The sequence below is a fragment of the Bombus pyrosoma genome, linkage group LG7, assembly GCF_014825855.1.
Source record: "Bombus pyrosoma isolate SC7728 linkage group LG7, ASM1482585v1, whole genome shotgun sequence".
NCBI lineage: Eukaryota > Metazoa > Arthropoda > Insecta > Hymenoptera > Apidae > Bombus > Bombus pyrosoma.
Window position 1 is genome coordinate 1,004,878 of NC_057776.1, and position 15,148 is coordinate 1,020,025.

Here is a 15,148-nt window from a genome sequence, read left to right on the forward strand (position 1 = left end):
TAATTTTTTTTTTAAATTTAGTACTAATGCACATATTCAACTGTTTTCGCACTTTCATTTAATTATTTGTATTTCGATATTTCATTGCTCGTAAAAATACTTCCTGTTGTTATATTTGATATAGCTCCACTATTACTTCGGTTTAAAAATGTGGAACATCATTAAATTGTCAGATAACTTTAATTAGTTGATATTTATAGGCTTAAATAATAAGAAATAATAGCATGATATAATTATGACTGAATACGATAAAACTGAATGTATGAAATTCCAGTGACATTCAAAATTACCATACCCATTGACACTGAATAACCTTTTTAAAATTAGACCAAATGATTTGGATTTTTTTTTTTTTAGAAATTAGGAAGATTATTTTACTAGATCACGTATAAAAAAATTTTTTGAAAAAACTACAACTGGTCGGAATCGCCAAGAAGGAAAGTAAAGATTATATTTTCCGCAACTTCTTTGTCTGAGCTTGTAATGAAAATTTAAACAATACATTTTAGTTGCTATGAGATACAAATGTTCGAAGATGGCGAAAAAACATAGTTTTCATGGCCTAAAATTTACGTCTTTCGGTGCCTGTCGCTTGTTTCCGCGTCAACCAATTTCAATAAAATTCTCGGCACATATGTAAATGCGTAACTGATAGAAATGTTCGAAATGTGTTGTTTAAAGTTTCATTACAAGTCCAAGAAAAAATTTTGGGAAATGCGATCTTTACTTTCTTTCTTGGCGATTCCAACCAATTGCAATTCTTTTAAAACTTTTGTTATACATCATCTAGTAAACTAATCCTCCTAACTTATCAAAAATATTGAAACCGTTTGGTCCTATCTTTAAGCAGTTATTCAGTTTTAAAGAGTGTTGCAACAGTTTTGGAAGTTACTGTAAATACAGAACTTTAAATTGACAGCTAAACATATTTGTATAATCTCAACAAATTAAAATTTCATATCTCTATATTCACAATTATATACCTGTGGATATTAAAATTGATATAATAGCATAGTTTGATAATGTTTCATAAAGTTTCTGGTAGTACAATAAGCTATGCTGAAGGAAAAATGCCATGATTACTAGAAAATGGCTCACTATATATACTAAAATAATTTTAGTAAAATCACAAGGGACCTAAATTATAATAAACTCCTAATATATCTATATCTAACTATTTGGTGCTCCTTTCATCTTTAAATTGGTGCTGGTATTGCTAATGATTTCACTACAAATTGCTTCAATTACACTTTGCTAAATTATATTTCCCAAACAAACATACATAATACAAAATGAAACAATCGATTTGGCTTCAGTTTTGGCTCAGTTTCTGAGCTAAAGTATTAGAATAAAAACCAGAAATATTTCAATATGAATTTTCTATAAGGAACAACCTAAATATCTGAAAGCCAAATCGACAATACAACAAACCGCATATATATCTTGCTTACTATATATATATACATATAGTATCTTCCTTCTTTATATATATATATATGTTTCTAAGAAGTATATATATATATATAAAGAAGGAAGATCATAAATTATTAGTTACAAATACACTATGGGTCTAAAACGAATGAAATCAGGGAGATTCTAAATTCAAAATAAAAATAACAAAATTACATCGAAGCATTTATTTTCGAAGAAATTTATATGTGTAAATTTTCAAGTACATATACATATATTTGCTTCGTTGCCAGCTATACAGGAATAAATAATCGGCAAGAGATTATTTTATGTCTAAAAATGTAAAATAAAAATTTGTGGTTTGAAGCTTCCTTTCGAAGAAAATAAAGTTTGATGCTATTTGGCCAAGAAATCGCATATTCGACAAATTTTCAGATTTTATTTTCTTGAAAATTCGGCTTTAAGCGAATAAATTTTGTTCTATATTTTCGGGTCGAAAAAATTTAATTTGTTTTCCTATGTAGAATGACATCCTGTCGATTCCATACTCCTACCCAGTCGAAAATCAATCAAATATATGAATACCTATGTGATAAGTCTCCAAACACGATTTTCTATGAAATGAAATCTTCGACGTAATTTTATTTTTTTATTTTCATCTTATTTTCAACTAGAGAATCTCTGCTGACTTCATTTATGCCATAAATTTATACCCAAGGTGTATAAATTAAACACAACAATAGTATTGTATTGTATCCAAGTTAGAAAAAGAAAACAATAATATAGAATAATACTTGGTCCCTCTTGCACAATACAACTAATGTTATTAGTGAAATTTCACATATTACAAATTATAAGTTACCTTCTATACATTAGTTTTCTATAAAACTACTGTACATCAATTTTACAAATTACCATTCAATAGCCTTAGTCGACAAATGTTCTATATAAAATAGTAAAATTGTACAACTTAAGTCTCTAACCTACAAATTATCATTTTTTCAATCTACAGATATTACCAGTAAATCATTATGCAGAAAGGTCCCGAAGTTGAAATAATAATAAATATCTGTTAACCTATTCACACAGAAATCGCGGTAGAAGCAGCAAGCATTACCGACACCGTGCATCTCCAGATTGCAATACCGTGGCCAGTTTTGGAAGTAGTTCCTCTGAGAGTCGAGGAGGACTGAATCGATATTACCGTCAAGCTTGGGAAAATCTGCATGAGACGGCCGGTCATAAGACCAATCATCCTCCTCTTCGTCGCAAGGAGACCCTGGATGAACCAGGATACCGAGAAAATTACCGTGGCAACAACACCGAGAGAGATGGTTCAGAATTAGTTGTGAGCGATGTAGCCACGTACCCGTCTAACAAGCACGCCAGCATTTCTGACAAGAAACGCCATCATCATCATCATCATCATCACCACGGTAACTCTACGCCCGAGTGGAGGCAGTCTCAGTCTCATCACAGATACTGAACACAAAATCGGTTACCTACAACCGCTTATTTTTTTGAGATTTTCGGTGAATCGATTATTGTGACGAGTCGCGATTGGATCACGAGCAAGCTGTTTTTTTTTATGCTGTATGCATATTTTATAAATGGTAACGCACTGGAAGATGGTGACTTTATGTTAAGAAATACGTACAAAATGTAAGGTAAACTTCCTTCAATATAGAGTTTTAATTTCAGCAAATGTATTTTTGATTATTTGTTGAATGTGAAGGATATAATTAATTGAATGTTTATTTGGTAATATTTTGACTTAAAAATATTTGTATGTAGACAATATTGTGCAAATTTGTTTACATAGGTGAAATTCTTCTTGTGTATGTGTATTTTTATATATAAACATCTTTTTTTTATTTTTTAAATACAGTACTATGTGGATTTTATATATTGATCTGATTCTTTAAGAAAAAAATTGATGAATTCATACATTGCTTTAATTTTAATTTCTAAATAACTTTACTTTTTATAGAAAAGCACATCTATCTCAAAAAGCTTTTGAGGTGGATCGTTGACATTTTCTATAATATTCTAGATCTAAATTACACATATACATTTTGAAACATGTATAAAATCTTGTGTTTAAAATTCAACTAATTGTTCCTAGTAATTCAACTAATTGTAAGTTAGAATATCAAAAATGCATATTGTTTGCCATTTACAATTCAAAGTTTACTTAGAGGAATATATATTTATCACAAATTATAAATTTTTATCCCAAATTTTTTCAAGAAATATGTATATGTATATCTATATTTTTTGTAGTCATTTGACGAAGAAGTCAGTAAAATAAAATATTACCAAATGCATATATATCATAACAAACATTTGACAAATATTTAAAATTTAGAAATTTTTTTTAGAGATAAAGTTTCACATGGATAAATTTTTTTATATTTCATCTTCTTTTTAGCATTAAATCACCATCCATCCATGTATTCTGCTATATCATTTATGAAATAATTTGTAACTCCATTTAAAATGGAAACTTAAAAGAACGTGGTGAACAATTCAAATGTTGCGTAGGAGAATTTTTAAACGTGATTCATAGATAGAAAAACTAATTCATCCTACATTTATTGTTCTGTTATACAGTAAATTATTTACGACTACCTTGTTACGTAATGTAAATACTGCAGTAGCGTAGGTCAAAGATGAAAGTTGTGAATGTAGGAGGATCACGAGTTGATCGAAGGATATGCCAAAAAAAATGAGAGAGTAATATATGTATATGTATAATTACTGATCAAACGAATTCTAATAATTTTTAAACGAATTCTATACAAACTATTATAAGAATGTTTGATTATAATAGGATTGACAATATTTTACGAAAATCATACGCATACTCGGTTGATCAATATCTGTAATGGGCACCTTGGCCTCGCCTTAAAGGAATCGAACAAACTCATAACGAAACGATATTCGAGGATGGTACCGTTAAGGAAAGGCCGACGCTATCCATATCAGAAACAAAATTCATTTAGTTATGGTGCTCATTTTAAGACACTTTACACTTATTAAAATTCATGTCGGATCTGTTTTCGCAGATTTTAAAACACCTTAATGAATTATTTATGTTTAGTATTATCTTAACCAGTTGAACATTTTTTCCCATGCTTGTCAAGAATAAAACATATATAATTAATAGATATGTATTTATTCATTGACTGACGTAAGATATTCATAGTAAGTTTGTACATGTATTTATTTAATACTTCAGTAATCCACAAAAAATTGTAATAGTGCCATTATGGGCAAACTTGTTTAATTGTATCTATACATGCATTCTTGTGGTTTAAACATAAACACAGAATGGTGAACACTCGTGTATCTTCAGTAACTTGTTATGTACGTACATAGTTAGTTTTAGTCTTAGTTATGCACGAATTATTTGAACTAAAAATATTTATGTATCATAATTGTTTCACAGAAGTTCATAAAGGAAAATACAAATTGTTCAAAAAGTTAATAAAATAAATTTAATTCTTTTAATACATCATTTTTGTTTCAAAAATAAAAAACTACTTATAAAGTAGTTGAATGTAGCATACACAGCGTTAAGAATATCATATTTAATTATGCAGCCATTCATCTATTAAATGTCCAACCTCAACTCTGGCAGCTTTTAACTGAAGTGGATCATTTTTGGAAGGAGGATACATGTTGGCACAATGAGCAGTACCTATGGTCATAATAATAAATAAATTTTTTGTATTACATGAAAAATGAAAAATTTCAATATGTACACACCATCAATATAAATGGCAGGCATTTGCGGATTTGATGATTTTGTAATTCCCAAAACATGCCAAGGATCAATTGATCCATGTACAAATACTACATTTGTAGTCTTTAAATCTAATCCTCCATATAGAATATTTGTTCTATTCACTGCCGAATTCAGCAAATGAATATTGTACCTGTTAGAATACGGAAATGTTATAATTTTATAGCTAATGATTTATCATAATTGAGAAATGTATTTATCGTAATTTTAAATAAACCTTGGGCCAAATATATCAACGCATTGTTGTACAAAGAAATCTACTGGGAAAGTTTCACTAAATAATTTTGGGCGTGCTGTCGAAGTTTGAAAGAATCCAAATTCTGTACACGTTTGGTACGTCCATTGACGTCCTACAAAAAATATATTTTAAAATACAATAAATAAAAATTAAAACAGCAATAATATAAGTAAAAAAATACATTACCCCCTTCTGCTTCTTCGCTAGTCCATGTTATGTTCCGAAGTTTATGAATCATTTTATCATACATATAATCCAAACACTTTTGTTCTGATGCCTGTAATATTTTAGTGCTCAAAATTGCAAGTCTGTCAATAGCAATACCCAATGTTTCGTTCGTTAATATATCACAGGCACTATCGATAGTAAAATTAGCCATTGCAGAATTATTACGATTGTCTTTATTGTACTGTACAATACCGGCAAAGATGCTTGCTATTGTTTCATACAAATTCGAAATATCATTACGTTTGGTATGTTCATTGATTGGATCACATAAACTATAAGTAAAAATAATTTTCCAATAATGATATATTTGATTTGTAAATGAAGAGTTTTACTTTTACTTACATAAATTTTTTAGCTATTCCTTGTTGACCGATAGGATGATGTAACATTATATGAAATTGTTTGTTTGCTTCTAGTATTGCATTTACACATGCTTCAGAATATTCTTTGAGGGCATTCTCGACAACAACAAAGTATTCTATAAAGTATAATTATTAATATAAAACACTTCTGTTTTAAATAAAATATTTTTTATATTTAAGTGTATTTTATATTTACCTTGAAAATCAATTTCTGCTAATAAAGGACCACTAGCAGAAACAGCCCCATGTACTAAATGAGGATATTTATAACGTAACCAAGCAGCTAATGATCCAGCATATGAACCTCCAAATGCAATCCATTTAGTACCAGCTGGTAACTTGTAATTAGTATTCATGAATTGTATAAAGTAAGCCAAATCTGCAAGTGCCTGTTGCGATGAAAGATACATTAAATTTTTCACACCCAGATCCCTGCAGATAACGAAAACATAACATTATAACTTAAAATGTATCAATTATATATTTTATAAACAATGTTACATACGAAGTGGGATGACTTTGCCCATAAAAGCGGTGTTCCACTTGAAAACACAGTGCTCCAAATTGCTTAGCATATTCGATCCATTGACCTTCTACCATCCATTTAGCATTTGCTGCAGCTTCACCACTTATCATCAAAAATACTGGACCACCTTTCTTATAGTACTCTCCATTTACAAAATATCTCTGAAAAAATAATAAAAAATTTTATATTATAAAATAAAAATTAAGAAATATTCAATATATTCTTATATTACCTGCTGCCAAACACGTGCATCAGTTGGATTAAAGTGATCTAGAAACTGTGTAAACCATTCAGCACTTGGAAGTTCATGGTCTTTAGATAAAATTGGAGCACCTAGATTACCATATTTGCTTCGACCCCTCATAAAAGTCTCCCATGATATACTATTATTTATGAAATTAACGAAGAATAATAATAGTAGTAAACGGTTCATAGTATCTTATGTTTGGATTAACTATAAAATATTATGCATTCTGGAAAAATAAAAACTAAGTTTATTATTTATATTATACATGAAAAATTAATATATTACAAATATTATTTTATCAATTTTATTCTCTAATAAATTAAAACATAATGATAACATAGTTAATACTATCTTTTTAAAATACAAGTTATCTTAGATTTATTATTTACAGAAATAATATTTTAAAAATTAGTTCTTATAATATAGACACTAATATTATTCTTGTACAAATTTACACATGTTTTTTATATATGAGTACTACAACATTAACTTGAAACCATGCTTGGAACTAAATTCCAATCTTTCCAACATGATAAAACTAAAAGAATATAAATATAAAAAGCAGAGGAATATACTTACAAATTTTATAGTAATGATAAGGTGTTCTGTCCTGTTTAAAGCTTCTTTTTCTTTATAGCACTTATTGAATAATCCACTTAGTTTGTTTTAATATATACAATATCTAGAGAAAACATTATAATTTGTAAACTTGATATAATGATTAATTTTGCTGCTTTGCAAAGGCACTATATGTGTATTGTTAACTTGTTGGCTTGTAGCAGCTTGTAGTATGTGCAGTCTAAAATATGTATATATATATATATTATATGTATAACTGATATAGTATGTATGTTTTTTTTTATAGCGCCACCTATAAAACGGTTTATTAGAATAAATACGCAAATATTTACATTCATATATATATATATACATATATATATCATATATATGAGTATAAGTTAGCAAATAAAAGCGCATAAATCATTTTACGAAAATAATCCGTGAAAAGAAGACAGATATAAAAGTTCCAGATAACATTATCAAAAATGACTTTAAATATATGAAAACATCTTAGATTTTAAATAAATGATATATGTAGTCAAAATATTATCAATGTAAACTGTGTAATATTAATTGTTAACGTAACTAGTAAGTACACTTATTTGTCTTGTATTATTTTTTGTTATACTGGATATTAATTAGATTAAATATAAATAGATAAAATCCGATTTTTTTTTTCATTTGAAAAGAGTTACATCAAGAATCTTCTTCTATTATTGGTTATACATACGCATAATTACTCCTTAAAAGATAATTATTATACAATCTACTAAAACTATATTTTTAATGTTTTATACATTTTTTTACACGTTATATTATTTATCTTATGATATTACAATATTTTATTTCTTATATATTTAATAGTTCTGTTTATATATATTTAAATATATATTTGTGCATGTTGCATACATATGTATACGTATCTTTTACAAAGTAGATTGAATTCACATACGTATTTAATAAAATTTTATTATTGTTATAACATTTAAAAATCCTTGGTAAAATTGAAAAAAATGTTTTATCTATATTAAAAACTAAATTCAAAGTAAATATTAATTGAGAGAATATTCTGAGCGTAATAATATTATAAAAGATTATCTCAAAGAACGTAATATCTGATAAAAAATACAAAAATCCATATAGCCAACTTCAAATACAAATGTTTGTAATTATTTGTGTCCTATAGTTTTACTTTTTTATATATAATCAACTATTTGATGGATATAATTCGGTTAAAAAGAATAGAAATAAAACGTTTGTACAAAAACGATATACATATGTATATGAGAATATATTTTTTACATTCAATATACACATATACATATGTATGTAAACATGTAAACAAAATCTTTTTTTGTAAAATAAGACTCGAAATACGAATGCTTAACATTATAAACTACGTATAACTATTATAGATTATATATATATCACATATAAGCATTTTATCTAACTGAAATAAATCTTTGAGCGATGAGATTATCAAAGGTATTTAATCGGAAAATTCTCGTCAATCCTTACTAGCAGATGGACACTAGAAGCTATCTATCTTCGCGAAAAGCGTTCTAAATTAAGTAATAAAAAGACTTGTAGCCGTCTAATGAATATCGCCTGTACGTATGAAGAAACAATGGTGCTATGTGTCGTGTAAAGCTTGACAGCTAAACGTAAGAAGTAAGAATAAAGACATCCATATATATGTAAGTAATAATAATTTATCATGAAGTAAACGAATTCAGAAAATATTGACTTAGTACTGCCGACAAAGGTTTTAAGTGCATTATATGTGTTGTATGTAACCTCTTTCGTGGTTTAATTCCTTAAAGATGAGCGTGAAACGAAACATTTGATTCAATTGTTCATCTTTTCATTTTCTACTTTGTAATTATATTACCATAATATTTTATTTTGCTCATTTTATTATTTTGTTATTTTTTTGGTATACGCTGTTTGTAATAATAAATTAATACATCGAGTAAGTGTTGTTTATGAAGATATATAGACTATAGAAATAAAGAAGTTTCTTCAATTATAATATATGATTTTCTCACTTTGTACTTCATTTATATATCTCATTCTTTTATATATGCTTTATTATATACATAATTATTTTATGGAAATTTTTAATATTATATATTTATATCACTTTAGCAATAATTTAAATGAATTTGTTTATTGCAGATTATTGCATTAATTGAGGCAAGATGAAGTTTGCAGAACATCTGTCTGCTCACATTACGCCTGAATGGCGTAAGCAGTACATAAGCTATGAGGTAAAATAAAATAGTGTTGGAAATTAAAATATTTATATTTTAATTATCTTTGTTAAAAATTTGTTTCAATGCCAATGGAGATATACAGGGTGTCTCAGAATAAGTAGGAAATATTTTAGGAGTAGCTTCTGCATATATAAACAATAAAAAGACTTCATATAAATATATCCTACTTGACTTTGTTTTCGAGTTATAGTGGATTTAATTTTTATTTTTTTATTTTATACACTACTTTATATACTACTTTTCATAAAAGGTATTCGAGATGGTATCTTTGCATTCCAATGCAAGCTTGCAAGTATCTTACCAATGACTGTCTTACTATTTTTAAATATCCAGATGTAGTCGGAAAGAAATATGAATTGCAAAACAAAATCTGTTATAATTTGAAAAGAAAGTCAAATAGGACATATCCTCGTATGAAGTTTTTATATTTTAGGTATGTAGAAATCACTCCTAAAATATTTCCTACTTATTCCGGGATACTCTGTGCAATAAAAGATCAGTACACTACTAATTAAAATGACCTCTTTGGGTTAATAGGAAATGAAGGCAATGCTCTATACTGCCGTAGAAGAAGCACCGTCAGCTGAAAGTGTTGAACCAGAAGTGATATCTCGACACTTTGCTTCTTTTGATGAAGTATTTTTTACATTTTGTGACCGTGAATTGAAGAAAATTAATACTTTTTATTCTGGTAAGGATGTTCTATATGATTATGAACATATAAATTCAAATAAATGGAAATTTACAATCATATCTGTTAAGAATAAAACATTTGAATAAACATTGATCTTCTTTATATATGTATAGAAAAGTTAGCAGAAGCCACACGTAAATATGCAGCTCTTCAAAGCGAATTGAAGACAGCATTAGAATTACAACATGGTGGAGGGAAAAATAAGGGGAAAGTGAATATTAAACCTCATTTACCAACAAGGAAGCTGAGAGAATTGAAACTTGCATTTTCAGAATTTTATTTGTCTCTTATACTTCTTCAGAACTATCAAAATCTTAATTACACTGGTTTTCGAAAAATTCTTAAAAAACACGACAAGGTACATAGAAAAAGAGATTCTGTTTCTTATTGTTGCATTAATTCATACTTATTTTTGTTGTATTTCTCTAGGTTTACAGGTTCATTTAGACAATTATGAAAAAATAAGGAAAGAACTAATACTTATTTTAAAGTCCCTTATCCTATTAAACACAAGTAAAAACTCAGCACACCTCATACATCATAGCAATTTGTGTCTTATATGTACATGGTGTAATATTATCTTTATTTCTATTTTCAGTTATTGTCTGTAGATAGTGGATCAAAATGGAGGATGGAATGTGTAGAAACCGCACATTTTTATACATCAAAAGATATAGACAATCTCATACAAGATACAGAAACTACAGTAACAAACGATTTAGAAGGTGGAGACAGACAACGCGCAATGAAACGTTTACGTGTACCACCTTTAGGTGAGCATCAAAGTCCATGGACCACTTTTAAAGTTGGATTATTTTCTGGTAGTTTCATTGTTCTCTTTGTGGCAGTTGTACTTTCAGGTAATAACAAGAAGTATGTAATAACTAAAGTAAATATAATTATATACTCTATTTTCTTTTCTTTTATTTCTAGCAATATTTCACGATGGCGGTGAAAACTTAAAAATTGCATTTAGATTATATCGTGGACCTCTGCTTATTATACAATTTTTGTTTCTTATTGGCGTGAATGTTTATGGATGGCGATCGTCCGGTGTAAATCACGTGTTGATATTTGAATTGGATCCGCGAAACCATTTATCTGAACAACATCTTATGGAATTAGCGGCTGTTCTTGGAGTTATATGGACTCTCAGTTTATTAAGTTTTTTATACAGTGTCAGCTTAAGCATTCCCCCATATGTGAATCCATTAGTTTTAGTCTGTATTATGTTAGCATTCCTCTTAAATCCATTAAAAATGTTTCGTCACGAGGCACGGTTTTGGTTATTAAAGATCATTGTAAGTACTATTAACATAACATACACTGCAAGAATTGCTTCAATTTATAAGAAATAAAATTTTATTTTTATTTTTAGGGAAGGGTTTTAATATCACCATTTGCGTACGTGAATTTCGCTGATTTCTGGCTAGCAGATCAATTAAATAGTATGGCCACGGCACTGTTAGACTTCCACTTTTTAACGTGTTTTTATATTACCAATGGAAATTGGTTAGAAGCAGGAGATACTACGCAATGTATGTCTGGATCCTTAATTGTTAGACCTATTGTTAATTGTCTACCCGCATGGTTTCGTTTTGCACAATGTATACGACGATATCGTGATTCTAAAGAGGCATTTCCACATTTGGCTAATGCTGGAAAATATTCAACTACATTCCTTGTTGTCATATCTAATACGATGTGTGCCTACAATGCTGGTAAGTTACAAATAACTTTCTAGTGTGATTGATATTATTTTCAATCAAGGAGATAAAAAATATTAATTTTAGCGGAATATTCAAATCGTTGGGAAAATCCATGGTTGTGGCTTTGGATCTTTAGTTGCATTGTCAATTCTATTTATTCATTAACGTGGGATTTAAAAATGGATTGGGGTCTTTTAGATAGCAATGCTGGTGAAAATAAATTCTTACGCGAAGAAGTAGTATATTCAGCAGCGGTATGTAAATAAAAGTATGTTCTAATCTTTCTTTTTCAGTCAATTATTTATTGCACTTGATATTTCTTTAGGGATTCTATTATTTTGCTATAATCGAGGATTTTATTCTGAGGTTTGCATGGATCGCGAGCTTCGCTCTTATTGAGTGTGGATATGTATCTAGTGATTTAATGACATCGATAGTAGCACCTCTTGAAGTCTTCAGGTATGTCTTTAGTTATTTTATTATTTATATGTACCTCAATGAATATTTAAATTAGAGTAATTAGTATATAAAAATATATTCATTTTAAGGCGATTCGTTTGGAATTTCTTCCGATTAGAAAATGAACATTTAAACAATTGTGGTAAATTTCGTGCAGTTCGTGATATTTCGATCGCACCGATAGAAAGTTCTGATCAAACGCAAATTTTGCGTATGATGGATGAAGAAAATGGTGTACTCAATAGAGGTAAACGTAAAGTTGGTGGTAAACGACAAGCTACTAGTAAAGAAGACAAACGGGCATTGCTCAAAGAAGAAACAGTTGATATAGATATATCAAATGCTAGTTGAAAATAGTTCAATTGTTTTATTATCAGAACCTATGCAAAGCAATATTATTCCAAATTTAATGTAATTTTTATAGGACAATAGTTTGCTAGAAAGAGTGCAGGTCATACTTTATGAACAATTAATATTTCCTTTGTGTATCAAAATTGAAGATTGTGAGGCTGAACTGAACAAGTGCCTTGTATATATCCTGTTTATTAAACTATGAATTTAATAACTTAGTTCTATGATATTTATACTACAGTGTCTTCCATAAAACTGTTTCGACACTTAACACATGATTTATCGCTAATAAACTGATTTGAAAGACTTAAATGCTTTTCATTACTTTAATAATGTATGAAAATCATTTTTGTTTAAACAAGTCTTGAATTAACTGTATACTACTAATTAGTATTCAGTTGGTAAATACAAAGAAAGATAGATTACTTTATTAGTGATATATCTGTTAATATATATTTATTAGGTACTATAGTCTTCAATTTTGATTAATAAATGCACAGATTCATACTTGAGAAATGTATAAAGTGTATCATAATAGCTGTACATATATATTAGTGAGTTGTATGTAGAAACAGGGTTCATATTTTAATATGTGCATTTGTTCACTTTGGTGCAACGAGCAATAGTACAGTCTATCTGTTATTATAGTATTATAATTTTAATTAAAGGGAAAGCGCTCATTACATTATAATGTTCATAATTTTTGCTGACAAATATAAATTCTAGACTAATTGTCAGTGGGAAGTGGTATTTGTAACTTATTTCATCAAACAATTGTATTTATTTGAACTAATTATATATAAAATTTACTAGACTACAGCGTCTCTTACATTATTTAAATAATACATTTAGTAACTATTTGTCTTCTTTTTGTGGTAAGGTACCCATGTACCTTTATATTCTATGCGATACAATATATTCCTAAAAGATAACTATAAAATATGCATTAAGAAACACAAGAGCTTATATGTAGTGACTGCAGAAGGAGATTAGATTTTATACAGGTAGATGTTTCAACAAAATATATGAAGATAATAAGTAAGCCCCCAATGTTGAATTAGGTACCAAGTACTTAAAATTGCAATAGCTTTTTCATAGAAGTATTTTTACATTTATATTCTAAAATGTTTAAAGTACTTCAACATGTTAAAAACTATTCTTTTCATCTTTTGAATACCAACAACAGTAATAATAATAGTAACATTGACAAAAGTTACTATTATTCATAGTAACAGTGCATAAAAATCTATGCCTTATACTTCTTGTTGAAAATATAACTGGATACACATACTGTAATCTATCGTGCTTTTCTATATATGTTTTACATAAAACGAAGATTACTTGAACAAATTTTGTATCTCTTATAGAATAAATAAAATAAAGAATGCCGATAATATAATTTCATTCGCTTAATCGCGAATTTAAAAGAATTGTCACATTATGTTATGTATTACTCACGATAAGGTATTGTTCTTAATGGTATTGTGTATGATGTATTCTTATGTATTTATGAATCAAGTATTCGAATAATTGTGATGGTTTTACACATGTATTTTTATATATTTTGTTATAGAAATAATAGTGATAACAATAAGTAGTAATATAACGTCTCCGGACCAACAGGATAAAAAAGAATGCCCCGAGAATATTCTGAACGGTTGATCGAGGAAAAATACATTATTGTTATTTGAAAGCTATATATACATATTTGTACCCAACAAGGTGGGAGAATTTGTTGGGACTGTGCTGAAAATTACGGTATATTACCAGACACCACCTTATAGGAGAAAGTGTCTCCGTCCAGATCAGGTACCTCAAATGTCACAAAAGAATAGTGGTGGCAGGGCCGTTATCTTCGTGCTCCAGAAAAAGAATAAGCTGGACGAGGAGGAATTATATGCGTAAGATGAGGGAATTTTGTTACCGACAACGGAACTGGAAGTCTACGAGATAATTAAAAACAAATAAAAATAATAACAATAGTTTTAGAAAAATCTTTTTTCATCCTGGTAGTTGGTAGTCCGGGGATGTTACAACGGTAATAACAGTGAACAGTGAAATTTATTCCTATTAAAAGAATGTGAGATATTTTTATATTTCGTGTACAATATATTTTCGCGTATATGTTAGTTATATGTGTACATCTTTTTTAAAAGATATACGCCATATGTGATTACATATAATTGTAAGCAGTTTGTAGCGAATTAAATATGTAAATAATACTTGCATATAGGCTATTTATAATTCATTAATAAAATGTTCAGTATTTAAAGGCGAGT

General features: G+C 28.3%; 3 protein-coding genes across 10 annotated transcripts in view; 2 read left to right on the forward strand and 1 right to left on the reverse strand.

Annotated features, from left to right (window-relative positions):
* LOC122568874 overlaps positions 1-4,578 on the forward strand; it is a 78,986-nt gene extending 74,408 nt beyond the window's left edge. For both annotated transcript variants that reach the window (XM_043729127.1, XM_043729126.1), the window contains exon 11: positions 2,500-4,578. In XM_043729127.1, coding sequence (XP_043585062.1) covers positions 2,500-2,896 — 397 coding nt within the window. In that variant the 3' untranslated portion in view covers positions 2,897-4,578. The remainder of the gene's footprint in view (positions 1-2,499) is intronic.
* Positions 4,579-4,884: 306 nt separating this feature from the next.
* Positions 4,885-7,621, reverse strand: LOC122568879 (putative serine protease K12H4.7). 3 transcript variants are annotated; one of them, XM_043729138.1, is made up of 9 exons: positions 7,399-7,621; positions 6,805-7,045; positions 6,552-6,733; positions 6,243-6,478; positions 6,027-6,162; positions 5,643-5,956; positions 5,436-5,568; positions 5,182-5,351; positions 4,885-5,113 (listed from the first exon to the last, which is right to left on the reverse strand). In XM_043729138.1, exons 2-9 carry the CDS (start codon positions 7,003-7,005, stop codon positions 5,004-5,006), a joined length of 1,482 nt encoding a protein of 493 aa, XP_043585073.1. In that variant the 5' UTR covers positions 7,006-7,045; positions 7,399-7,621; the 3' UTR covers positions 4,885-5,003. The 3 variants fall into 3 exon arrangements, with proteins under 3 accessions (XP_043585073.1, XP_043585074.1, XP_043585075.1); XM_043729139.1 differs by lacking the exon at positions 7,399-7,621 and adding an exon at positions 7,209-7,336; XM_043729140.1 differs by lacking the exon at positions 7,399-7,621 and adding an exon at positions 7,275-7,292.
* A 156-nt stretch (positions 7,622-7,777) lies between these two features.
* On the forward strand, positions 7,778-13,686 carry LOC122568876 (xenotropic and polytropic retrovirus receptor 1 homolog). 5 transcript variants are annotated; one of them, XM_043729130.1, is made up of 11 exons: positions 7,778-7,968; positions 8,902-9,077; positions 9,559-9,650; positions 10,194-10,347; positions 10,464-10,708; positions 10,949-11,210; positions 11,284-11,651; positions 11,729-12,071; positions 12,144-12,313; positions 12,385-12,518; positions 12,608-13,686. In XM_043729130.1, the coding sequence occupies exons 3-11, from the start codon at positions 9,582-9,584 to the stop codon at positions 12,867-12,869; spliced, it is 2,007 nt and encodes a 668-aa protein (XP_043585065.1). In that variant the 5' UTR covers positions 7,778-7,968; positions 8,902-9,077; positions 9,559-9,581; the 3' UTR covers positions 12,870-13,686. The 5 variants fall into 5 exon arrangements, with proteins under 5 accessions (XP_043585065.1, XP_043585066.1, XP_043585064.1 ...); XM_043729131.1 differs by having other exon boundaries at positions 8,905-9,077; XM_043729129.1 differs by lacking the exon at positions 7,778-7,968 and having other exon boundaries at positions 8,796-9,077.
* Positions 13,687-15,148: the final 1,462 nt, after the last annotated feature.

Bases quoted from the DNA above. Each gene is read 5' to 3' on its own strand.
- LOC122568879 (XM_043729138.1), bottom strand. From the start codon at position 7,005: ATGAACCGTTTACTACTATTATTATTCTTCGTTAATTTCATAAATAAT. The intron at 6,163-6,242 runs GTAAATATAAAA...TATACTTTATAG, and splicing joins AGCAGAAATTGATTTTCAAG to AATACTTTGTTGTTGTCGAG. The intron at 5,957-6,026 runs GTAAGTAAAAGT...TTTTACTTATAG, and splicing joins GGAATAGCTAAAAAATTTAT to TTTATGTGATCCAATCAATG.
- LOC122568876 (XM_043729130.1), top strand. From the start codon at position 9,582: ATGAAGTTTGCAGAACATCTGTCTGCTCACATTACGCCTGAATGGCGT. The intron at 11,211-11,283 runs GTAATAACAAGA...TTTTATTTCTAG, and splicing joins TGTGGCAGTTGTACTTTCAG to CAATATTTCACGATGGCGGT. The intron at 12,314-12,384 runs GTATGTAAATAA...ATATTTCTTTAG, and splicing joins AAGTAGTATATTCAGCAGCG to GGATTCTATTATTTTGCTAT.